Below are 24,603 nucleotides of genomic sequence, written 5' to 3' on the forward strand. Positions count from 1 at the left end.
CTTACGGGAAGAAGAGACCTATCCAACCTTAGTCTTCGAAATCGAGCTCAATTACTCTGTGTACTCTTTCGAAAGACTAGCAGTTCTTCAACTCCGTACTTTTCTTTTCTCCTCCATTATACCCCTTTGTTTTTCTTTGGAAGACGCTGAAAAAATGCCTTCCACCAACGGTATCAACGGCGCCAAGGTGCTGGACTCCAAGTCCGCCCTTCAGGTCCTCAAGGAGTACGAGAGCCGTGATGGCCTCGACATCAACGAGCTCATGGACACCAAGAAGCACGGTGGTCTGACCTACAACGACTTCCTGCTCCTTCCCGGCTACATTGGCTTCCCTGCCTCTGCCGTCACTCTGGACTCTCCCGTCACCAAGCGGGTCACCCTCAAGACCCCCTTCGTCTCCTCCCCCATGGACACCGTCACTGAGCACGAGATGGCCATTGCCATCGCTCTCCAGGGTGGTCTGGGAATCATCCACCACAACTGCTCCCCCGAGGCCCAGGCCGACATGGTCCGCAAGGTCAAGCGTTACGAGAACGGCTTCATCCTCGACCCCGTCGTCATCAGCCGCGACACCACCGTCGGCGAGGCGAAGGCTCTCAAGGAGAAGTGGGGTTTCGGTGGTTTCCCCGTTACTGGTCAGTATTTCCCTCGAAAATTTCTTCCTACCCCCAGCTCTACATGATTACAAACCTTTTCAATTATAACTTTCGTTCCACCAAAAGACGACCATGTCGTCATGCGGAGACACTTTACTATGATCCCAGCTTCTTCTACCAGAGAGAATGTGTCCACGTCTGTTGGCGAGCTATGGCTAACCACCGTGAACAGAGAGCGGCAAGCTTGGCTCCAAGCTGCTCGGCATCGTCACCAACCGTGACATCCAGTTCGAGGAGGACTCCAACCAGTCCATCGCCAACGTCATGGTCACTGACCTGATCACCGCCCCCTCCGGTATCGACCTTGTCGAGGCCAACAAAATCCTCGCCAAGTCTAAGAAGGGCAAGCTGCCCATCGTCGACAAGGACTTCAACCTCGTCTCCATGATCTCCCGCTCCGACTTGAACAAGAACCAGCACTTCCCCCTGGCCTCCAAGCTGCCCGACAGCAAGCAGCTCCTCTGCGGTGCCGCCATTGGCACTCGTCCCGAGGACAAGGAGCGTCTCCGCCTCCTTGTCGATGCCGGTCTCGACGTCGTCATCCTCGACTCCTCCCAGGGTAACTCCATGTACCAGGTTGATATGATCAAGTGGATCAAGAACGAGTTCCCCGGCGTCGACGTCATTGGCGGAAACGTCGTTACCCGCGAGCAGGCCGCTACCCTCATTGAGGCTGGTGTTGACGGCCTCCGTATCGGTATGGGCTCTGGCTCTGCCTGCATTACCCAGGAGGTCATGGCCGTCGGCCGGCCCCAGGCTGCTGCCGTCCACTCCGTCAGCAGCTTCGCCGCTCGCTTCGGCGTTCCCTGCATCGCCGACGGTGGTGTCCAGAACGTCGGCCACGTCGTCAAGGGTCTCTCCCTTGGTGCCTCCACCGTCATGATGGGCGGTCTCCTGGCCGGTACCACCGAGTCCCCCGGTACCTCCTTCGTCTCCCGCGAGGGTAAGCTCGTCAAGGCCTACCGTGGCATGGGTTCCATCGACGCCATGCAGGACAAGAAGGCCGGCAACGGCGGCAAGGACAGCCAAAAGAGCAACGCTGGCACTGCCCGCTACTTCTCCGAGGGCGACAGCGTCCTTGTTGCTCAGGGTGTCACTGGCTCCGTTGCTCACAGAGGGTGCGTTTCCTCTCCGTTTTGTTGTACTGACCATTATGCTGACCGCGCTGCAGACCTATCTCCAAGTTCATCCCCTACCTGGCTGCCGGTCTCAAGCACTCCATGCAGGACTGCGGTATCCAGTCTCTCAAGGAGCTCCGCGAGTCTGTTGACAACGGCATTCTCCGCTTCGAGCTGCGTACTGCCAGTGCCCAGATGGAGGGTAACGTGAACATGGAGTCTTACGAGAAGAAGCTGTTCGCCTGAGAAATGGCGAGCAACAGCTTGAAATGATGATGTGATGGGAATATATATGGAAAATGGTTGAGGCAAAAGTCATTGGGTATGGATGGGGAAAAAGGGATTTACTCAAGAAAATGCGCCTTTCCTCCCTCATGGGTATATACGCGCTACATAAGGGAAGGGACGGAAGCAGACAGTGTTGCTTAGGGCGGCAGTGCTTAAAAAGTCTTCAGCGGAGTTTTTGGAGTCTTGTGGGCAGGATTGAAGTGCCACAGTAGAGATGAAGCGTATTGAATACCACATCCCCCACACGGGGGCACGAATGAAGAATTTTCAACGATTACGAACAATGGTCATGTCCGATTTTCTGCCTGTGATGCTGTCTGACGAGCGGTGCTCGGCGCGGTGTCTCCGCAACCGGGCGGTGGGTCTCTGCACCGAATGGGTACCGGCACGGCGATGCCGAGACGGCCGGGCATAAGGTTGAGCTCTCCTTCCCCTCATATGACAGCCGCTGTTCTAACTCTAAGATTCTCAATTTCTCACAACAGGCTTCAGGTACACGTTGAGCGCGCCCTTGGCCCACAACACATAGATCATCTGCCTCTCCATCCAATCCTGGCTGTCGTCGGCGAGCACCAAGTCAAAGTTCCAAATCATCCTCGCCAGCATGATTCTCATCTCGACATAGGCCAAGCTGGTCATGATTAGCCTCTGGCTGGTCCCTTCCCTCCGAAAGATACCATGCAATGCGAAGGAGACGTGGAACAGCAGAAAAAGAAGGATAGAGAGACTCACTTTCGTCCAAGGCAATTCCGAGGCCCCAGATGGAACGGCTGCAACGCCTCCCTCTTGTCCGTCGCATACTCCGGATCTCCCAAGAAGCGCTCTGGATGGAATTTGAACGGGTTCTTGAAGTTTCTCTCGTCGTGGTACGTGGCCCATTGGTGAATCGCAACGATGGTCTGCATACGCTGGTCAGTGAATATCCAGCACTACACCTCCTTCCATCTCGACCACACTTCCTGATCACATGGCGGCCTTCAACAACTCACATTCTCGGGGATAAATTGCCCGCAAATCGTCGCCCCGCCTTTGGGCACTTCTCTAGGCAGCCCCGTGGGGACTGGCGGATACATGCGCAGCGCCTCGTCCAGGCAAGCCAGCATGTATGTCAACCTGTTCACCGACGTGAGATCAATCTCCTCCTCGGACGCAAACATCGTCCGCACCTCCTCCACCAGCTTCGCCATCTTGTCCGGGTTCTTGAGCAGCAGGTACGTGACCCCGGCCAAGACCGTTGCCGTGGTCTCGGAGCCGGCGATGATGAGGATGCTGCTGTTCGCCTCGAGCTCGTCTAGCGACATGTTCTATACGCTCGTCAGCGACAAAGATGCCACTCACTTATGGGCTCGTAAGAAGTCAAGGAAGGGAGAAGAAAAACTCACCCACTCATCCTTCTTCTTCAATAAACCCTCCACCAAGTCCGACCTCGGCCCGCTCTTGCCCAGCTCGATCCGCCTCAGTACCTTCTGCATCGTCATCTCCCGCTGCTCCTCTCTCCGCCGGTGCATCGCCTCCGTCGACAGCGCCGCCGTGATAATACGCCGCAGCCACGAGTAGTGGTTCGCCGTCTGGAACGCCACGCCCACCCGCACCATCTGGAACACGGTCCGCACCCACGGGTGATAGTCCGAATTGTCCAGACACCCAAACGGCTCTCCGAACGCTAGGTCGCCGATGATGTCGAACGTGCAGTAGTTATACCACAGCGTCAAATTCACCGGCTCCTCCTGCTCTTCCTTCCTCGCAAACGGCGTAGCTTCACGTATAGAAGCCGCCGACTGTCTCGCCGCCTGCTCCTTGAGCCGCTGTATAAAGAGGTCCACATACTTCATGATAACAGGCTGCTGTTCCCTCAGCGCGCGGTCGCTGAAGCCATGCGCCATCTGCCGCCGCAGCGCAGCGTGCTGCGGGCCCAGCGCCGTGATGATGTCCCGGGGCAAGCCCGGGATCGGCCGGTAGAACGTGTCCGACTTCTCAAACGTGCCGGCGACGCCGCCCCCCGCGTTGGCCCCGACCTTGTGGCCGAAGATCACCTTCCACGCGTCCGCGTCCGAGAACGCCAGCTCGTCCGGCGCGACGCGTACGACGGGGCCGTAGCGGCGGTGGAGGTCGAGCATGTCGAAGGAGATTGTGCCGCGGACGAGTCTGTAGCAGTACGCGGCGCGGGTTGCGCGCATCAGGAGGGGTCCGGGAAAATGGCGGAGCGGGTGGAAGAAGATGTTGTAGACGACGTAGGAGACGGTGTAGATGGACGTCTAATTTATGTGAGTGTCGGTTACAAAGGTTCCGAGGACGTGACAATGAAGGCATCTCGAACGTTTACGGCGGGAGGCACTTACAGCAAGAAGTACGAGGCCAAAGGCCTGGAGCATCATGGTGGTCACCGCCATGTTGCGTCAGTTGCGATTGATTCCAACACGATAGATACTACTGACGCTACACAACGGCCATCTCTGCAAAAAAGAGGTCTGGACTCGTCCTGGTATTCATACTTTTTTCTCATTGTTAGCTTCAGGGGCAAAGCGGCCCACGCGTCGATGCCCCAGCTCCTTCCATTGCTCAAGGCATCCAGAAACCCTCATTGTCAGTCGTTCCGAACACGACAACCTCCAAACAGCGTCACCCTATTTCAACGACTCCTCATTCCCGCTAATGAGACCGACAAATTTCTCCACAAGACGACTAAATAAGCAATCTAGGCAACGCAAAAGCCAAGACGGGAAACCTCCCATAAGCTGTCCTCCGCACCACAACATCAGACGGTAATCCGTAGCACGAACCTTCCCGCAGTCAAAGTCGTGAGGGGTGCGCCATGGGAAACTATACCCGCAAGCCAGCCCATCCAGCGGTTCTCTGCCTGAACTGCCGCGCGTTTCATTGCAGGAAAGGTCGACCACCCTCCCGGGCTCTCGCTGCTATCGGGCCCTGCCATCAGTCCGCGATACGAGCAGCGAATCGCATTCAAACCCGAACGAAAACGAGCACGTCGTGTTCTTCATAGTATATAGTCATGGTGTATACGAGCCCAGGCTCTCGGTGCCGAGTCGTTCAGTTGCCAACAGTTCTCAGAGGTTGGTGTAGCGCATGCTTTTCTGCCTTTGGACAGTGGTGTGGATGGGTTTACTTGATTGCGGCGCAGTTGAGAAGCTGTGTTCGTCTAAACCTATCTTCGCCGATGTTCTGTATCTTTTATGGAGCTTGGCAAGATCATTGAAACATCCGCAGGCACAAGTTACGGCTCGTGGCATGGCTCGCTTTGATCACCACGAAACATCAAAAGTCTTCGAAATAATGAAGGAAATTCCGACCTCAGCAAGCCATTGTATTAATGATCTGGAGAATTCCTAGAGAACATAATGATAATCAAGCGTCAGACGATGGCTGCGCAAAGAAGTAAAAGCCTGTCGTCCGTTCCCAATGCGTTGATTATCCCGTACACGCAGACAGCGGCTGTCAACACGGCCTCATGACAAATAGTAAATTCGCCAGTCTTGATGCGTGAAGTCATGTTTGACTCCTTCAGTAGTCCACAGGCTCTTGCTTGATAAATGGAATGTGTTCCCTGGCGGGGAGAGTTGGAAGCGGCTGCTGCAGTATAGTGCAGTTGGCCCCTGTGGCAAAACTGGGAATATCTCCCGCTTCTCTCTTGACTTTGTCCTTGGACTCCTCTTCGTCTAGTGAATGCCGGGCGTATTGCTTCTTTTTGGTCTTCTTCGACTGCTTCAATGCGGCTTGTTTCTTTCGTTGCGGCTGAGGCTGACGGCGGTACGGCTGCTTTTTGGGCTGAGCATCGTCGTGCTTAGCTGAATACACTGATTCAATCTTGCTCTGTGCTCGTTGCATCTTGCCCTTGACACTGCGGTAGCTTTGCCCGGTGGCCATGATAGTCTGTGACCCAGGCACGAGTTGACAAGCCTGCCCCGGTCGAAGTACCGTGTCGGGATCTTGAACCAATTCGTTGAACGTGATGCTGCTCTGGCGATTGTATTCGTAAGTTCGCCAATCTGGAGCGTTATAAGCGCTCGAAGGATCTTGGCTCAACTTGAGTGAAAATTGTTTGGTGTGAGGAAGGGGGATGGACGGCATCCCGCCTTGCACCCAGATGGCGACCCAGCAGTTGTGCGATTTGATGGGGGCTTTGTTGGAGCGTAGACGGACCAAGTACTCGAATCGGATCGCCTTTAGAGTGCTCTTGCCGCCGCGGCGAGATGGCACCTTTGGACATTTGTCGAATCCGTGGGTTCGAGTGTTGCACAGGGGGCATGCATCGATGAACCCACGATCATCCACTGGTCCGATACAATCGCAAACCTCGTGGCCAGGCCTGTCACAGTTACCACAGACAATCGCTAGCGGCACCGGAGCTGGCAGTTGCTTGCGTTGCGAATCTGTAAGAGCGAGGTTTTCTGGGTGACTTATCTCCACTTTTGGCAGAGCAAGTTCATGATGGGGACCCAGGCTTTGCTGCTTCCAAGAGGCAAGCTCTTGGCGGGCCTCGTCTAGCTCTGAGAGTGCTTTCAGGAGCTGTGCCTCGACGTTCTCCTGTGGATTGGCCTGCAAAGACCTACTGAAAGGCTGAGAAGGCATGGATGTATTCTTGTCAGCACCGAGGTCCGTACCCATCGCAATTGCTGGTGTGTGTCCAACTCCAGGCTGACTAGGAGTAAACTTCATCGAGGACCAGGTGGAAATGGCTCTGGCCAGGCTGCCTTCGTCTGCTCTGAGAGACTCCCTGGTGGATTGTCCAGCAATATGAGTGATTGAGAGGTTGGGAGGCAGCTCGGGGTCCTTCCAGGCATCATCAGGATCGGTAACGGAGATGAAATCCCCAGCTACAGATCCAATCGAGCAGCTGGAGCCAGCCTGGTCAGACACAACGCAGACAATATCATCGTAGACGGTGTCGATAGACCTGTCGCCCAAATGGCACCCCTCGGCTTGGAGACCCAAGCCTTTGATGAGAGTGCCGCCGACCAGGGTGCTGCAATAGCGAGAGAAGAGAGCTGCGTCAATGTAGTACACATTCTCCAAGACGAAGCTGACCGAGAGGCTGGATGGCAGCAACGCCGTGCCGCCTGGACGCGTGTCGTGGATGATGAACACGTTGGTGGCGGCGTTGCCGATCGTCAACTTCCCACCAAAGGCGAAGATATCGCCGTTGGCAGGTTCGGGAAGTGTCTGCATGTCTGCCATCACCCGTCGATCGTTTGCACATCCAAGTTCAGAAGCGAGGAAATTTTGTTGTCTGTAGGAGGTTATCAATGTGCAGTTGGCGACTGGCAGAATTTTCGTGGGAAGGATGGAAGTGCCGAGAAGAAATTTCTACCTAGGTAAGATATGTAGGTAGGTAGTGAGATTTCATCTGAGAAAAGACGGAAGTCGCGACGAAGGGGAAGGTGCGGCTGCCTTGTCCAGTCTTTGCTAAAGCGGGTTGCGCCTTCCAATGTTGGACTCATTCATTTGGAAGGCGCCAGAGTCATGTATAAGCCTTGGACTTGATTCACTTACCCATCTGAATGCAGTGACAGTGGTCTTTTCCTTCCTCAAGATGGCTCAATCAGGAATTTTATACCTGGTTTTCTCGTAAAACTCGGCAACTTGGTTGAATCTCAGCTTCCACCCCGAAGATGTCTCTTGTGTACTACTTAGACCCTCGCAGGTGCTATGCCGGTTTTGCTCTGGATATCAACAGGATATTTCGTTTGGTCGTTACTGCTGGACGAGTACTCGTCACTTCGATACTCATCCAACATACTGTGTAAGTTAGCCCAGGTTCTCAGCTCAACAACGATGTACCTGGCAAAGCAGCGAATCAAGCGTGCGCTTCAGAGGCATAGGTTTGCTGCTCAAGCTTGCTTTCGCTGATACAGACTGCGGACGGAATTAACCCAGCAGGGATAATTTGAGCTAGCAGAGCTTGAAGGGGAAACTACAAATGGGTCCGTAGTTTGAGAATTGGGGGTGGCCATGCTTTCAGACTGCGTGAATGGATCATGTGTAAGTTCAAGAAACCATAGTCATCAAAAGCCTGTAATTCAAAGCCTTTGGACTCTTTGACAGATGTGCTATAATACAAGGAAACGACAACGCCGACGGACCTTTTTTTGTATCCAGTGACTCGACCCAGCAGTTTTTCAGTCAAAGAGCCCGCCAATGCAAAATCCGCTCGATGCCAGAGTCTTCGAAAAACGATGATGAATAATAATAATACATGCTGGAGAATGCGGAACCTCTCTATCCCTTATATGCAAGATATGACCAAAACAAGACCACCATCCACGTGACTCTCCACGTTGAGAAGCCAATCTCTCGGACCACGCGTCCAACCGTCGTTCTCGACCGCTGTGACGCTGCCTTCCAAGTCAACCGAGGCTTGCCGGCTCCGTAGAAGTCGTCTTGGAAGATTTCGATTCTCGGCGTGCGGTGCCCCCAGCCCTGCTTCTTTTGCTTGGTCTTGGGTGGCGGGAGAGGGGCGGAGCCGTTCATAAGCGATCCGCTTCTGGTTCTTGACGACGAGTTGGTTTGGTACCGGGTTCCGGACGATGCCGAGGTCGACCGCATGTTGTAAGTTCCTTCGTCCTCTACCTTTTCCTTGAAAGTGGGTAGGATGGCGCCGTTCGGTTGCTCTGCCTCCAGAGCGAACGGCGTCAGGTTGAGGACAGGTACCAGGAACGATCGGATGCTAATGGCGACAACGCTGACGAAGATGAAGCCGACGTACTTGGCGTAAGTAGCCAGTTGGTTTGGCAACAAGCAAAGATGGGTTTGCAGCGTCTTTTCCGGAGCGCCGGGAAGAGGCTTGCCATTGGCATCGACTGGGTTATACAGACTGACCATGAGGAAGCCGGGGGTCGGAACACCCATCGCCATGCTCATGCTCTTCACGGTGATCTCGCGGACGCTCTCTTTCTTAGGGGAATGAACCACCTCGCAATAGTCGTGATCGTCACCGGAAAAGACATGAACCACATTACCCACGCTCTTCACGAGATTGACAGAGGCATCTTCGTCCAGCACATTCTGGTATTGATAACCGCCGGAAACCGAGATTGCGTTCCGATGATCCGGGATGACGGGACCTTTCTGACCTCTTGGCGGTTTGGCAGGAGGCCAGTGCTCCCGGTACGGTCCGCAGGGAGTTCCCGGGTCTCGGTACAGCGGCACATGCGTGAGAAGAATCGTGGGAAAGTCGGGACCGTCTTCGCCTGGTGCAATCGTCGGGACGTTTTCGACGTCCGCCGTTTCCAGATCTTCCACCAAGTGATTGTACCCAAGACCCTCGACGTCGCCCCTCCAGAAGCGCAGTTCCTTCTCCACAGCCTTCCTCTTGGTGAACTTTACGTCCTTGAGAAAGACGTCCGCTGGCGTGTGAATCGGTCTCAGATCGCCTCGCTCAGCTTGCACCGATGAGCTGGCGCTCAAGGAGAGAGTATCGACGGAGACAATGGAATGATTGCCAATAACATCGACGCGATTGACGTCGCCAAAGAATGATGCGAAGCGCTCTCTGACCGACACCTTGACCTGGTCGCCGTAGCCAAGGTCATGGTTGCCCGGCAAGCTTGCAACCAGCTTGCGCCCTCTCTGCCAATTCCCAGCCTTGGTACCACCAAGGCTCGCCCAATCGCTGAAGAATATGTCGCCGAATCGTTCGTACTCGCTCAACCAGTACTTGTCGCCGTAATGTTCGTTCCACTCCTTTGCGTGTGGCCGCTCGCTCTTGGGTCGTCGCGCAGCTGCCCATTCAGGGTCTGCCCAGTCGCCCTTGCCCGTCTTCCACTCTCGCCCTCCATCGAACAGGTCGCCCAAGAAGAAGAGCGAATCGGGTACCAGCTGCGACTGAAGCTGCGTGAAGCCTCTTCGAAGGTAATTATCGGTAATGAGTACGGTCAGCTCCGACAGAGGCCATGGCCTTCCGGGGTATGAATGAGGGTCGGTGATTTGGGGGTCGGCAACGAAAATGAGGTGGTGAGGGTTCGCTCCTGCGGGCTGTCCATTGTCAGTACAGCATCCTCCGAGCACGGGGACGCTCAGCTTACCCAGCTCTCCCAATTGCTCCATCTGCAGTCGGCAACCCGACTGCTGAACACCCAGCGCTCGCCCCAAAGCAGGATGAGCATCCATAAGCACACCAGAAGGTGGGGGAAGCTCAGGAGGCGGCGCGCGGTGAGGTTCTGGCGCAGCTGCCAGCCGGCCTGGTACAGCATACTGATGGTCATGCGTCGTCCGCGGGTTTGCCAAAAATGCCAGAGTCTTTGCGATAGTCGGGCAGCGGCGTTGAGGACAGGTCTGGCGCGGTCGCGGAAGCTACCGCCACTGTGTTGGAAGAGCAAAGCCGAAGGACCTTTGCCCTTGTAGGCGTACCCGTTGCTGTAAGGCGGAGCCATCATGCCGTGGTGCGCCCGCGTGCCATTCCCCTGCAACTCTGGGCTGGCTGCTCCCTTTTTTTTTCGGGACCCCGGAATGGAATGGTCGCAGAAGCCTGACAAGCGTGTGTGGGCAGGCTTGCGTATGCGGGTGTATGTACTATGCGCGCCGTGTGTGTGGGTGGATGGAATATGGGCGCGCGGTTCTTCGGCTTCGGCAGGTCGCGCGCGATTGTCTCGCTCGTCAGGAATAGATCTGGGGGTCGCAGTCTCAAATGGTTGACATGACACAAGGTTGGAACGATGGAATGAAGCAAGGGAAAGGTCCAGCCAACGTGGGTAACCTCAGTCGGGTACAACGGAACAAAGAAAACCAATGGGAAACACAAGAAACACGTTTTGCAGCTGTCTGTAGCTCCGTTACAAAGGCTGTCGGGCGCCTGCGTCGGAGAGCTGAGAATGGAAAGGGGAGATAATGGAGGAAATGGGCATTGGAAAGTAAAGGAGAGAAGACGCGTGGCGACAATGAACCTGAAGGGAAGGTGCAGGAGATGTGTCGCCGCACCCATTTCACGGATCACGATATGGCCACGGGGCGGTCCTGGCAGCTTGGGATGCCCCCGACGCCCTCCACCGGCCAGGTCCCCGCTGGGGGGAAACGTCGCTGGAAGCACCCGTGGACCCAGGTAGGTACGGATAGCTGCTGCAGCTGAGCCCACATAAGCACCTACACTTCAGCTCGACTGGGAAGGGAGCTCCACACTTGACGCTCCTTTTTCCCCGGGGCTACGCTCGGCAGGTCTAACCCGCAAAAGCAACCTACCTTCCACTCTTGTTCCTTTTTACACGCCGAGTCTAGCCTTTACCTCATCGCAACTGAAGGATTTCCCGGCATGGGACTTTGGTCTTTCGACCATCAGCCCAAGGCATGGATTTCCAAGGACTTTCAACCATCAGCATCGCCAATGACGTCCTCTTACACTGACATTCCAGGCTTAGAAATCAACCTAGGTCGAGTGAACGGCCAAGCCAAAGTGATGAGCCGTGTCCAAGAGCAACAATGCATTGAACTTTCAAAAGGTCATTCAAAGGCATGAATGAACTCAACTAACAAACAAGCTCTCGCCCAACCAACCTCATCAAATTCATCTCAACACGCACCAAACTTACAAACAACACCCAAAGTCCCACCGGGAACAACGAACCCGTCGCACACACACAGCTGCGCAATGGAACAATTCGAGTTCCACCCCGCAGCCTCCGCCCCCGGCCGCACTTGGACCGAGCTAGAACCCGGCGTCGACGAGATGCTCCTCAACGCCGACCCGGCCACCGGCCGCCGCACGACCCTCCAGCGCTGGCGCCCCGGCGCCGCCAACCGCCAGCCCCTCTTCGTCCACGACTATGTCGAGGAGATCTACCTCGCGCAGGGCGACCTCTTCGACGTCCGCCTGGGCGAGGGCTGGACCGAGGGCGCCTACGCATACCGCAAGCCCGGCATGGAACACGGCCCTTTCCGGAGCGAGGGCGGTTGTCTGATGTTTATCTTGTGCATACCTGTCGCTGCAGACGGCAAGGAGAAACAGGCCTGAAAGTAGCGTCGTGGCGAATCTAATGATGTCGTTGGCTGAGACGGGATGTGTTCATTTTCGGGTTAATGAGGGGCGTGTGCTTTGCTGGCTGAGGTAATCCCAGTTATTCAAAATAATGAAGCCATCGCCACCTCCTCTTCTCCATTGAAACGTTTCCTCCAAATAGACTTGCCTCTACATACACTCAATAATCTTCGCCGAAGAAAAGTCCCGTAAGCCGACACAACGCTGACCGGTCCGAGACTTCAACCATCCTCCGCACACTATCATACATGACTTTATCAAAACACCACCACCATCATCACCATCGCCGCAAACTCTTGGAACCGACATATGCCTCGTGACTCTCGTGCTGTACGACTCCCATTCAGCCGGCTACCGAGACGAGATTGGCTTCGTTGCAACGTTGATACCACGTCAGATCGCAACAAATGGAGCCTCTCCGCGGCATGTCCATGCGAGCTCGTGAGCTGTTTACACACCCAACCCCCCAGCTACACCTCTCTACATAACGCCGTGGGCGCCTCCCTAGTGACGACGAGATCCATGGCTCACAACATCACATGCCATCGCTACACCACCCATCCACCCAAACCCCCAGAATCGCCAAGTACAAACCTCGTGGCTGCGAGACACCACGCAACCCCCCACGGCCCCATGCTCACTGCAACGGGCCCAGCAGACGATCACAACATCAATCCCCCAAAGTAGCACATACACGTGGACACTGACAATCAACACGAACCATGTCTTCTTCATTAGCATATATTGGTGGAAACAAAAGACCTTCACCATGGCCAGGGGCCTCACCGGAAGACAGGGTACCATCGAGCTCCCCTCACGATGCAAGATAAGGTAAGGCTCGGAGCACGCCCCCATCAATCCGCTCTGGGAAGCATGGAAGCTTCGTCCCGAGATCCCACACCACCGTCTACAACCCAGGCACTTTTGGTAAACGGTATAAGTCGCCGTTACAGGCAGAAACGTATGAACAAGCCGACTGGTTCCGAGGCGTGTACCCCAGGCCGAACCGTTTCTCGGAACACCATGCATGTCTCTGGCGGTAAGTCTGGCACGAGACTCACTTGCAGATTCCCATAACGTACAAGATTGGATGCTCTGTCAAAGACGTAATCGATACATTTGCGACACGAACCGGGCTTCTGTTCCACTCTTGTCATGTGCCCCCTGAGTAGACTAAAATCCACTCGCATGCAGACGAATGACGCAGGCAGTCACCGACATCCTTTCTTAAGGTCAAATCCTGTACCTGGAGCCCCCCATGAGTTACAAAAAGAGGGCGTGATGATGAAGGAGTGCAACGCAACTTGTCTTGTTCCTATGTAGAGACATTGGTGACCTGGATGTGTCCACAAATTCATACATTTACCCGGCTATGACATCTCAAATATGGTGAGATACATGACTGAAATAATGAAACAAATGACATGGTATGTATCCTGGATCAAAGGAAACTCAGGTCTAGAAAACCCAGCTGAAGGATTCTTTCACATCAAATTGGACAGAGTGTCTGGCAGTCACGGTTAGTGCCTGTACCTCGCAGGTGACAATAACGGCAACTTACTTGATGTCAGCAGATGACGCGCCAACTAGGACTTTGAAGGTGCCCTCCTCAGCGATCCATCCCGGGACGGATGTGTCATAATAGCCTACGGCGTACTTGTCCAGGTAAATGTGGAGGTGCTTCGTCTCCCCGGCTTCCAGGTACACCTTCTCGAAGGCCACAAGCTCCTTTTCCGGACGGGGTAGCCTCGACTTGTCATCACGCACATAAATCTGCACGGCTTCGGAGCCAGACACTAAGCCGATATTGCTCACCGCGAAGACCACCTCAATCGTTCCCCGGGACGTAAGCGTCTTGGTGCTGATCGAGGGGCGTCCGTACTCGAAGGTGGTATAGGAAAGGCCATGACCAAATGGAAATAGAGGCTCGATGCGTGCTCGCTCATAATGGCGGTAGCCAATGTACAGGCCTTCACCATAGTTGACCTTCAGGTTCTCCCCGGGCCAATTATTGTAAGCAGGGGTGTCTTGAATGCGCTTGGGGAATGTAGACTAAAGGACATTAGTGGACGCTGGAGACGGGACATGTGGTACACACCGGGAGCTTCCCACTGGGATTCTTGAATCCAAAGAGTACATCGGCAAGGGCGTTTCCGGCCTCCTGTCCCTGATACCAACCTTGGATGATGGTGGGCACTTGGTCAACCCACGGCATAGCGACTGGTGTGCCGGATTGGTTGATAACGACAGTGCGGGGGTTTGCCTTGACAACTGCTTCAATGAGCCTGTCCTGGCTTCCGTCAGACGGAAGGTCCATTGTTTGTCTGTCGTATCCCTCAGATTCCCATTCCGCGTCGAGCCCGACGATGACAACAGCCACGTCTGCTGCCTTAGCGGTATCTACTGCCTCTTGGAGGAAGTCGACCTGGTCCTCTTCCTTGAAACCGATTCGGCAGCCTCCGTACTTGTGGGTGATGCCGAATTGCTTCTGCTTGGCGATGGGCCGGAGTTCGTTGGTCATCTCGACCTTGAGCTCAACCGGCTTCCCAGCCTCCATGTCGACGTCAACCAGATAGTCCACTGAGCCGTCAAACATGGCCTCCCCCTCTTCGGTCCAATCCCATAGATCCAAGGCAAGCTTTCCGTTGACATACAGCTTTCCAGGCCCAACACTCATGAAGCTGACAGTATGCTTTCCGGTTGTCTTTGATGTTAAATAGGTGGTAGCGACGGCTGACCATTCAGGACCAATTTCGCTGAGCGGGGCAGAGTCCCAGAGGAATAGATCTGTGTTGGTGCGTCTCTGGATGACGATGGGTTCTCCCTCAAACTTATCACCGGCGTACCAATCAATACCAACGCCTGGCTTGCCCGACTTCTCGGTACAGTATGGCGACGCGACCGGAAGCCACTTGTAGATATGGCATCCTTGCGCAAAGGTGACTTCCTGCTCTGATGCAGCCCGAATGCTCTCCAGAGGAATGGTTCTGTAGTATGGGTTGAGACTGGCACTGCCTCCACCTCCTGCAATTGCTCGATTCGCATTTGGCCCTATCACAGCGACCTTTGTTGTTTTTGGGTTCAGAGGAAGGATGGCACCATCATTCTTCAGGAGGGTAAGCCCCTCTGCTCCTGCGGTACGAATGAGATTTCTTGTCGATTCTCGATTGTCCTCTTTCTCCGCTTCCTCTGCAGACATATCGTCGCCCTTTAGACGTTCGACCAAAGTGAGAACGTTCTCAGCGGCACGGTCAATGTCCTCTTTGGCAATCTTGCCGTTCTTCATCTCTTCAATGACTTTATCGAAACGCCACTTGGAAGAGTAGGGAAATTCAATATCGCATCCCGCAATGATTGACTCGGATGTAGAGTTGGTACCGCCCCAGTCGGAAACAACAGTTCTAAGCAATGTCAGTCAAGTCTTTAAAGAAGTCATCAGAGGTAGATTTACCCATCGTAACCCCACTCGCCTCGAAGAATGTCCCGAAGCGTGAAGTTGTTCATATCCGCATGCACACCGTTGATAAGGTTGTACGAAGACATCAGAGCCCATGGATTCGCCTCTCGAACAGCGATTTCAAATGGTCGAAGGTAGATCTCGCGAAGCGGACGCTCCTGGATGAGGGAATCTATTGTCAATCTATGGGTCTCCTGCTCATTGCCCACGAAATCTATCGAATGTTAGCATTCAAACTGATAAAATGTCATTGCCTGGTGAACACAAACGCTTTATGGTTGCTGCAACTCCTTTTTCCTGTAGGCCAAGGATATACTGAGCGGCCAGCTTCCCGGTCAGAAGGGGGTCCTCAGAAAAGGACTCGAAGTTGCGTCCACCGAGAGGATGGCGATGCATGCAGACGGTCGGCGCCAAGAGAACGTTGGCAGACCTAGCCTTGGCCTCATCTGCCAGATGCTGTCCGACTTCGTAGAGCAGTTCCTTATTCCAAGTCGCTGCGAGAGATACGCCGCAAGGGAATAGTGCAGCCTTGTATAGTCAGTTGCCCATCAGTTGGAGTACTCGGTCAAAGTGACAGACCTTGGTTCCCCCGACAAATATCCCCCCGCGAGCACCATTGGGACCATCTGATGTCTTGATCGCTGGGATATTCCTGGATGGGATTGTCTTCGTTCTCCAAAAGTCTGCGGCTGTAAGTAGAGATACCTCCAGAAAGAGTCAGCAACATTTCTCCATATTACGAAGGGACTTCATTAGCCGTACCTTCTCTTCAAGCGTGAGCTGCTCCAATTTCTTCCTCGCTGCCACCCTGGTGTCCTTCATTATCTGCTGCACCTTTTGTTGGGGGCTGTATGGAGGAGAGAACTCCGTGTTTGGGGTTGAGTTGCTCATCTCGGTCTCTGGGGGAGTGGCTGGCGGATCGACTTCGTGATCCTTAGCTCGCTGAGTCAAACTGTTCATGTTGGGGTCGAGCTCCAATCTTCAGGCCAAAACACTTCCAACTTGCGTAGAAAGACGGACAGCGAAGTGTTGTGGGTTGAAAGACAGCGATGGCAAGGATACAAGGAGCCTGACGCCAATGCCCAAAGGTATGTTCAGTGTAGAAAATGGAATGAGAAAGGTCAAACCAAAAAAGAAACCCTGACAAGTAATTGTGTCCTTTGCAAGACGTGCTTCCTCGAATCTGACCACTACGGGGGGATATTCGACATGTAGTAAGCTTCAGTTGAGAGAGAAGCAATAAGGTAGTGATGGACTCATAAGACTTATATGGAACCCGAGGCGTGGGTGCACTGCCAGCACGAACGCTTTTCAGCAGCCGAGGCCGACATTTAACCGGTACAAATGAAAGATCATCACTAGGTATCAAGATAATATGGGCCAACGGTGGAGAGAAAAAGGACGGGAATGATAGTAACAGGTGTGGAAGGGGGTGAGCGAGGAAGATGGCAAGATACCACGCAGGCAGGGGACGTAAAGAAGACTAGTATGCGCAGGGACGGAGAGCCACTTCTCCCCGGATAAGGAACAAACGGAACCCCCATTCGTAATATGCCGGCTGTATGAGGGTATTTCTCCGTCCGTATATGATACAAAACGGAGGCATCGGGTCAGTAGGAGGATGGAAAGACATCATGCGCAAAATACTTCAGCTCTCCTGCAGGTGAGGGATGCCGGTATTCCGCTGACTGCTGGCGCGTTGATAACCCAGAGTGCCTTCTTGGTCGATTTCCCATACAAGATGTTGACTTGCATGGTCCATGCCTGCTCTCCATGGATGTTGCGCCTTTGTTATTTTGTTGCATTCTGGGCAAAGTAGGCACGCCGGTAGGGGCGGACCGTTTCTGCGGTGGAAGTTGAATAAGCTGAGAAAACTGCACAGGTTGGGGTTGATTATTTGGGGAGTGCATCAGATTGACAAACTGACAGTGAATAGTGTGACTAAGTGGGGGAACCAGACACACCGAAGCGCTGTACAGCTTCCCGTCAGAGCATTCCCTGGGGGTGAGGTTAGCTAAATCGTGCATCTTCTTGGTTGTAACATCGGTTACGGCTCCGTTTAAAGCATCGTACCTTATTTCAGGGCTGCCATGTTCGTACCTCCATCATTGCATGGCCGCAAGATGTGGAGCTAGCACCAGCTAACAGTACCTAGAAAAAAGCCCGAAGCGGGATGGCGCAGGAAGATGCAGGACCGTATGCTTCGAGAAAGTCGTTGGCCCTGTTTTCCTTGGCCTAACGTGTCCGTTGCATCGTGATAATCGACTCCGGATTATGGCAATCTTCAGCAGCATCAGGATGAAGAACCGCTATTGACCTCGTCTTATTGGAATGTGGGATCCCAGAACAAGCCGAAAGATTTGTGGTGAGAACCAAGATTCACCTTAGTATCCCCGCATGCCTCCAGTCACTCCACACAGCCTCTCCATGGGTGTGTTAGGATGGGGCCCCCGGCATACCGGTTGCTATCGCCGCATGGTCATGGCTACAGGGACCGTCGGACAGGCTGGCCTTCGTCGCTTCCATCCGAAGAAGAGGGCCTCAAGGTGGGATCGCTCCAGAACTGCGCATTGCGTGCAATGTCCAGCTGATAAGTCTCAATAATCAATCTGCTGAAATAATGCCACGGATACCAAACCAGCTGACGAACATGGTCTGCTGCTGGCTAATGCTTCGAGCGGCCAATGGTGTGAAGTATCTCATGGTGCAATGTCCAGGCACCATCTTCCGACGGCCCTTCGATGCAGAGAATCTTGCAATGCCGGGACTTGGCAGTTTGGCAGTGGCAATTGCACACAAAGCACACCAATGAGGCCACTACCCGTGCTCTCGCAGCGCAGCAAGAAGCTGGGCGTCTTCAGAGCTTCTAGAACTCGTAAGAGATCGGCATCATGTACAGTTGAGTGGTGAGAGATATAAAGGGCCGCATTTGGCCACTTCGATTTCAGTGGTGAAGGCGGCTATGGTTGGGAGAGTGATGTCCAGTAGGATAGGACGGACGGGAGACTGCATATGGCTGACAGGAGCATTTCGAGATCCACGTTGCCTTTTCCTCGCTCCTGCACCAACCCTGACTAGAGGATCCAGCTGGCGGCGCGACGGCCCGGCTTGCCCGGATGGCCGCGACGGATTGGCTAACCGGAGAGAAAATGCCAGGGGTGGTGGGGCCCGAATTCCGAGTCCCAGAGGGACGGCTTTTGGCCATGCTTGTTTCCCGTTGCGGCATGACTGGTGTCGTTGTTGCTGGTGGTTAAGTGTTGTCCGAAAATCGTTCCTCAGCTCTGGCAAGCCTGCTGTTGGTCAAAAATATGACTGTCTGAAGCGTCAAGGCTGCAATGGAAAATTAGGCCATTGAATCGCAGGCTCTGGACATGATCAACGCCAGAGTTTGGCATGCCGACTGTCAGTCTGAACTTTGATTTGCAGAGCGTACGGCGAATTCTATTTCCATGAACCGGAAATGTAGCCAGACGTCTTTGTTGTTTGGAACGAGAAACCCAACACGGGGGATTGCCGTTGACAGGATGTGCCACGGACATGGAGGGTTGCTTCGAGGTACGGTGTCCGGCGGTGCCTGGTTTCTGGGCATAGCGGGGTTCCGAAGTGTTGGAGGGCATGGTCCATCGACAAACGCCAGAGTGCGACGAGCCGAGCGAACAACTTCGACACGTCCAGGGATCGAGATGTTCTGGCGATTGCTGTCTCGCTTGCATGGCGAAGTCGCATTCTCGATTGAAAGAAGAGGATCACCGCCGCCTAGCAAGCCGTTTGGCGTAGATGGATGACACCCTGGAAGCGGCCGATAATAGAGTTTGTCCAGGGTATCGACCTCTGTGCGCTGGCGTGCGAACAGAGGGTGTGCGGTTTTGCGGTTCAGGAACCGGTTCGACCAGCCATCTTGTGACGAAGGTTCATCCCATCGATGTGACGCAGACAACAGAGGTTCTTCGCTGCTCCATTCCCGCTGGGACTTCACATGCAAAATCTTCCATGACGAGGATCGGAGATGATGCAGGTCGGTGATATGCAGTAATTTGGTTGTCAAGCTCTACATCTGCATGGGCAGGCAGGAAGTCAAGTCGGGGTGTCGAGATGTGGAGGTTGCAATATGTGAAGGAAGCATCACGGAAGGAGGATTGCGCGCTTGGCAGTGCGAAGTTGGGGAAGGTTCCCATCGGTGCCCCGCTCTGCCCTCTTTCCAACACCGGAGCTCAGAAAAGCGATCTGGACGTCGCGGAAGGAGCAGGGGAGTTCGGGTACCTGAATATAGCAAGCAGAGACGATATGACCTGCCTCGCTTGCCATGCGGCGACCCGACGTACGAACCTAACAACCAGCCGGAAGTTTTCTGGGCCGCCCTTTCTTCGTTCCCGTCTTCAGGTTCATGGAAACGGCCCTCTAAAAGGTTCTTAGTGTCTCTCGCGGGGAAGCTAGGTCAGAGTCTCGCCAAGGAGAAACTCGCAAAACCGCCTCATCCGAATGTCCGGTTGCCTTGTCTTGCATCTCCTCAATAGTGTTTCTTTTTTGAGATGTTGAGTCAGTCCCGGACTCTGTAACAGAGGGCCAACATCAGACTGAACCTCCACGGAGCGGATCCGAACGGTTCCCGATCCAAAGTTTTGGCAACTGTCAACTCGGGCTATGCGACGCCTGCTAAGTTTCCAGAATAGCGCGACTTTCTTATTACAAGCAACATGATTTCCTCACACCTTCAAATCACGATGTCGTCGGCGAACACTCCACAATCCCCAGACTCTAGTTCCCCCGCAGAAGCTCTTCTCCACCCGGCCGGCTCCATGGCTGGAAGTGGGCTATCGGAGCTCCTCCGATGCCGTCAACTGCCGCAGACATGATGAACGCATTGCACGCTCATCCTTGTCCGGTGGGACCTCGCCGTACTCACGCTTCTCGGCGACCAAACAACTCCCCTATCGCGGATGGCCCAATTGTCGCCAAAACTGTTTCCTATCACCGGCAGCCGATCCATACATCCATCCATCAATAGTATCATGGTCTTTGCCGCTCCCGACTGCCGTCCGGCCGGTCCCATCCCCGAAACATCATGTCCGTACTAAACGATGAATAGTTTCGATTTTCCAGTTTTTGCTCTCCCAATGGCAATTTTTGCAATCACTTACTTGTTAACTCTGAGCCCTTTCAAGTTCCCGAATTGCGAAATCCTTGCAGCAACCAAAACCGAGGCCCTGCAGCACAATAACACGACTACACCACTCTCGTGCATTCCATCCCTCCCCAAATGGTATCGCTTGCATGAAAAAAGGCTAGCGAAGACTCGTCGCTGTGACCTCCCCATCGCAAATCTTACGACGGCTTCTCTTGGCCGAGGCTTAGTGCCGTGTTTACATACGGTATCTTACGCATGCCTTCGGGCCCTTCCTGCAGCAAACTACGGTGCCGGCTATGGTCGAATACGAACTGCAGGCGTGGGAGCCGCAACTTCCAAAAGAAGAAGCTCATGGCACACCAAACGACAGCCCATTGCGACATCAAGAAAAGGAAGAAGACAACGTACAACGCCCACCGGCGCAATGCCCGCAAGATACCGACGACGACGACACCACACAGAGTTCCGCCCTAGGATCTTCGGCCCACGAGCCGATTTCCCCAAAGAAGCAAAGTTTCGTCCGACGCTTCTGGAGCGAGCAGATCAGCGTTGTAGTGGATTTCGACAGCTGCCGTGATCACCTAGGTACGTGGTACAGCCCTCTCTTGCCCGTCAATACTATTCCAAGTGGAGTTTCATACATGGCAAATTATCAAGATCAAGGATTAGAGGGCTTCCACATCCTGTCCACGGTCCACGGAGCCAAGCCTCCATAATGGAGATGAGCCTGGCAATGACAGGGATGTGCTCATGATTCATCCACAGTTCATTCTTGCTGAGGCCCTGTTACCGTAGCCCGAAACCCTTTAGTTCTCTCAATCGCAATTGACCCTGTCCTATCACTGACACGACGTCTCTGCCTCGCCAAAGCGCTTGAACGGACTTTCCTAGCATATCTCCGTACAGGAGTCGCGACAGCAATCCTCGGAACCATCGTCGCCCAACTATTTGCCCTGCAACAAGCAGATTCGGGATTCGGATACGCCATGCTTGGTAAGCCTCTAGCCACCGTATGCTATGGTCTTTCGATATGCACAACCCTGCTCGGTGCCTGTCGGGCTTGGAGGCTTCAAAAGGCAATGCTTCGCGGAAAGGCGATCGCCGGCGGGTTTGAGGTCACGTCACTCGCTGTGGGATTCTTAGCGGTAGGTTTGTGGAACATGATCAAAGGAGCTCGATAAACCCGTTAGCTGATTCACCGCAGCTCGTCCTTATCTTCTTCGGTCTTTTGATAGCCTTGGACATTGTCAAGGAATCGACAACTTCACAATGATGGCGTAGGTCTAAATTCCCTTGCCGTGTCTTGGCGAACCACAGACATCGTTCCGTGTGATGATCCACCAATTGGCACGTCTGGGTAAAATAAGCTTGTCGTCTCAGGAAGCCGGGACCAGAATGGCAATCCCTCATATATACAATGCGGAGGCTAGCTGCTCTTGACCGCCGATCACCTCACATTGGATCTACGTCGGAGTTGAGATCGTATCAGACCAGAGCCTCCTGCCGACCATGATGGGGGTTCTCCAGGCAAGATGATTACGAAACGAGCCAGATCCCATTGGAGTAGGAACCACTTTCTTCCTATCTCTGCCGGAATCATCAGCAAGGATATCGTCAACGGTCGGAGGTGATCCATCCAGTGTCCGGACCCCGGGTCCGGGTGAGGCGGCGGCGGGATGGGTACATATCACCGGTACCCCGCCGAGCCGCCATTTCTCCCAGGCAGAAGCCCACGTGCCACCACTTGACTGCTCCCTCATCACATCTCCGATTCGACTGCCACTTCAAACTTTATCTGTTCCTCTCCACTATCAACCCCCGTCCGGAACTTTTGCAACCAAAGAAGCCCATTCTGTGGTTCGCCTGTCGGCTGTTCTCCGTGAACCGCAACCGCTGCAACTATTACACGCCTTGCTTCAAAACCGGCTGAAAAGGGTTGAAGTGCAAACACTCCTCCGTCTAAAAATTGTCGATCTCGACTTGCTTTCCCGATGATGAGCTCTGCCCATCCGGAAGGTATCGTGGTTGCAAGTGGCGCCAACGTTCCGCTCGGTGAGCCAGCGGGCCCGGGACAGGTGCATTCAGGCAGACGCCGGAACGGGCACGGCAGAGGTATGGCATTTGTCAAGAAACTTTAACCCGCTTGTGCTCACGAAGATCGATACAGGGCCGGTCGACATTGAGCGACAATGCGGGGTTGCCTATCCGAATGGGCGTATGTGTGGCGCGGCGTTGACCTGTCGGAGACACTCTATGGGAGCCAAGAGGGCGGTGACTGGGCGGTCTGCACCATTCGATGCTTTGCTATCCGCTTTACTGGAGCAGAGACGTCAATGAGCGTGTTCATCTGAACTCTTAGTTCATATTGTTCGTCTGTGTAGGTGATTGTAAGTTCATAGTACATTACCCGGCGACGGTAATGTCATTAGTACAAGAGTGTTTTTGGGCACTACTACAAGAGACGTGTGAGTCACAAATTGATTAGACTTCCAGAACGCGTTAATCTTACTTGAGTTTATCTGCCGCGTGGTTGGAAGTGGGATTATCAGGTGAGAGCCACGCGGACAGCGCGATTATAAGCCAATCGCGGACGCGTTCGCAAAGCCTGTGGCCACGAAACTAAAGCCACAGCATCGGCGCGGATGGCGTGCTCATAGGTAAGCGGTGATGAGACTACGAGGGAAATTAAGACACAGGCTTGGAGGAGTTCGGGAAGAGTTTTTAACAATACACCTCTTACCTGGGTGAAAATTACGTTGGCACTATTGGTGAAGATCATTCCATATTGTATGCCTGAATCCAAACTGAATAGAAATGTCCTATAGGGGGATGAGATAATTCATACAGTACGGTTTTTCGTTCATTAGTTTTTGATGCAGGTCTACTTCTCGTGGACGGTGGAGACTTGCTGTGGGCGTCAAGCCACCTCCTTACGTTGAAGCCATCTACTGGTCCCTGAAGATAATCCCGCTTTTGAGCTTTACGAATACTTTGAATTAGAGCGAGAGAAAGGACGGATGAGGCGGACGAGACATATGGCTCTCGGCACGCAAAGCTTCTATCTAGAATTGTGGACACAAGAGACTGACACAGGGTGACTGATCCAGTCACTCGAAATGGGTAACTGGTAAAAGTACTGTTTTTTTTTCGGGACCGTATTGCGTCATGTCAATTTTCGACTGCAAAATACTGTCAAACAGGACAAATAAAAAAGCAAAAGCGTCAAAAAGGAATCACCCTTTTCATGGCCCTCGACGAGATTCGAACGAGCGCCCCTCTCAGGGGCCAGAAGCGTCTCTAGAGAAGAATTTGATTTATGCTGTTCTTGTTTTACCAACTGGGCCACTTGGCCCTAGCTGAACTGGTTGAAAGCAGATGGGATGGAAGTTGGTCAAGTAAGGTAGGTAGGTACGAGAGATGGAAGGAAGCGGTGGGTCTGCGTGGTGATGAATCGCACTTGCCGAATGAAATATACAAGGATGTCACGAAACACTTCGGGAAAGGGCGAGACCAGCACCAAGCATGTGGACCAAACTGTGAACAGATTCAAGGTAATGATGAGAAAACAAAGGTAAATGTCAGCAACATATACAGGTAATCACATCGTAGCGGGACCTTCTGAGATGTGACGATAGAAGGGGTGCAAGTTTGTAAAGCCCGAATTCTACAGTGTGCAAGTTGAGGGGAATTCATTTTTGTTGGGAATGTGGTGTGAGATGTGCTTTGAGGGGTCATTCTAAATGCACTATCATCAGGACTCCAATCACGATGCCACATACAACGCCTTCTCAAGCAGGATCACGAGCCACCAAAGCGAGCCAGTTGCCTTGCGGCGCCTACTCCGCTCGAGGTCTTCAGGGCAACCCAAATGCAGCACTCGTATGGTTCCTCGAAGGCCACCGGAACAATATCCGTCGGTTTTGTCTTCGGACGTGAACCTCTACCTGGCTAAGAAGCGTTCTGAGCACTATTGCTCG

General features: G+C 53.7%; 7 protein-coding genes across 7 annotated transcripts; 3 read left to right on the forward strand and 4 right to left on the reverse strand.

Moving 5' to 3' along the window:
* Nucleotides 1-154: 154 nt before the first annotated feature.
* On the forward strand, nt 155-2,020 carry CGCS363_v010862 (Inosine-5'-monophosphate dehydrogenase; the record flags this gene model as incomplete). Its single annotated transcript, XM_036642711.1, has 3 exons — nt 155-635; nt 829-1,774; nt 1,828-2,020. 3 exons carry the CDS (start codon nt 155-157, stop codon nt 2,018-2,020), a joined length of 1,620 nt encoding a protein of 539 aa, XP_036492462.1.
* A 510-nt stretch (nt 2,021-2,530) lies between these two features.
* On the reverse strand, nt 2,531-4,452 carry PbP450-1-0 (Cytochrome P450 monooxygenase 1; the record flags this gene model as incomplete). The annotated part of the gene is made up of 5 exons (XM_036642712.1): nt 2,531-2,693; nt 2,795-2,961; nt 3,052-3,366; nt 3,445-4,317; nt 4,402-4,452. The coding sequence occupies 5 exons, from the start codon at nt 4,450-4,452 to the stop codon at nt 2,531-2,533; spliced, it is 1,569 nt and encodes a 522-aa protein (XP_036492461.1).
* Nucleotides 4,453-5,581: 1,129 nt separating this feature from the next.
* Nucleotides 5,582-7,246, reverse strand: CGCS363_v010864 (uncharacterized protein; the record flags this gene model as incomplete). Its single annotated transcript, XM_036642713.1, has 1 exon — nt 5,582-7,246. The coding sequence occupies one exon, from the start codon at nt 7,244-7,246 to the stop codon at nt 5,582-5,584; it is 1,665 nt and encodes a 554-aa protein (XP_036492456.1).
* Nucleotides 7,247-8,296: 1,050 nt separating this feature from the next.
* Nucleotides 8,297-10,449, reverse strand: CGCS363_v010865 (Uncharacterized protein; the record flags this gene model as incomplete). Its single annotated transcript, XM_036642714.1, has 2 exons — nt 8,297-10,051; nt 10,102-10,449. The coding sequence occupies 2 exons, from the start codon at nt 10,447-10,449 to the stop codon at nt 8,297-8,299; spliced, it is 2,103 nt and encodes a 700-aa protein (XP_036492455.1).
* Nucleotides 10,450-11,657: 1,208 nt separating this feature from the next.
* On the forward strand, nt 11,658-12,020 carry CGCS363_v010866 (uncharacterized protein; the record flags this gene model as incomplete). The annotated part of the gene is made up of 1 exon (XM_036642715.1): nt 11,658-12,020. The coding sequence occupies one exon, from the start codon at nt 11,658-11,660 to the stop codon at nt 12,018-12,020; it is 363 nt and encodes a 120-aa protein (XP_036492458.1).
* Nucleotides 12,021-13,502: 1,482 nt separating this feature from the next.
* Nucleotides 13,503-16,461, reverse strand: bglB-0 (Beta-glucosidase B; the record flags this gene model as incomplete). The annotated part of the gene is made up of 7 exons (XM_036642716.1): nt 13,503-13,551; nt 13,606-14,096; nt 14,143-15,445; nt 15,496-15,715; nt 15,771-16,029; nt 16,081-16,206; nt 16,264-16,461. 7 exons carry the CDS (start codon nt 16,459-16,461, stop codon nt 13,503-13,505), a joined length of 2,646 nt encoding a protein of 881 aa, XP_036492457.1.
* A 6,159-nt stretch (nt 16,462-22,620) lies between these two features.
* Nucleotides 22,621-22,977, forward strand: CGCS363_v010868 (uncharacterized protein; the record flags this gene model as incomplete). The annotated part of the gene is made up of 3 exons (XM_036642717.1): nt 22,621-22,738; nt 22,794-22,841; nt 22,892-22,977. The coding sequence occupies 3 exons, from the start codon at nt 22,621-22,623 to the stop codon at nt 22,975-22,977; spliced, it is 252 nt and encodes an 83-aa protein (XP_036492454.1).
* Between the last annotated feature and the right edge of the window lie 1,626 nt (nt 22,978-24,603).

The sequence above is a fragment of the Colletotrichum siamense genome, assembly GCF_013390195.1.
Source record: "Colletotrichum siamense strain Cg363 chromosome Unknown KSG_Cg363_contig07, whole genome shotgun sequence".
NCBI lineage: Eukaryota > Fungi > Ascomycota > Sordariomycetes > Glomerellales > Glomerellaceae > Colletotrichum > Colletotrichum siamense.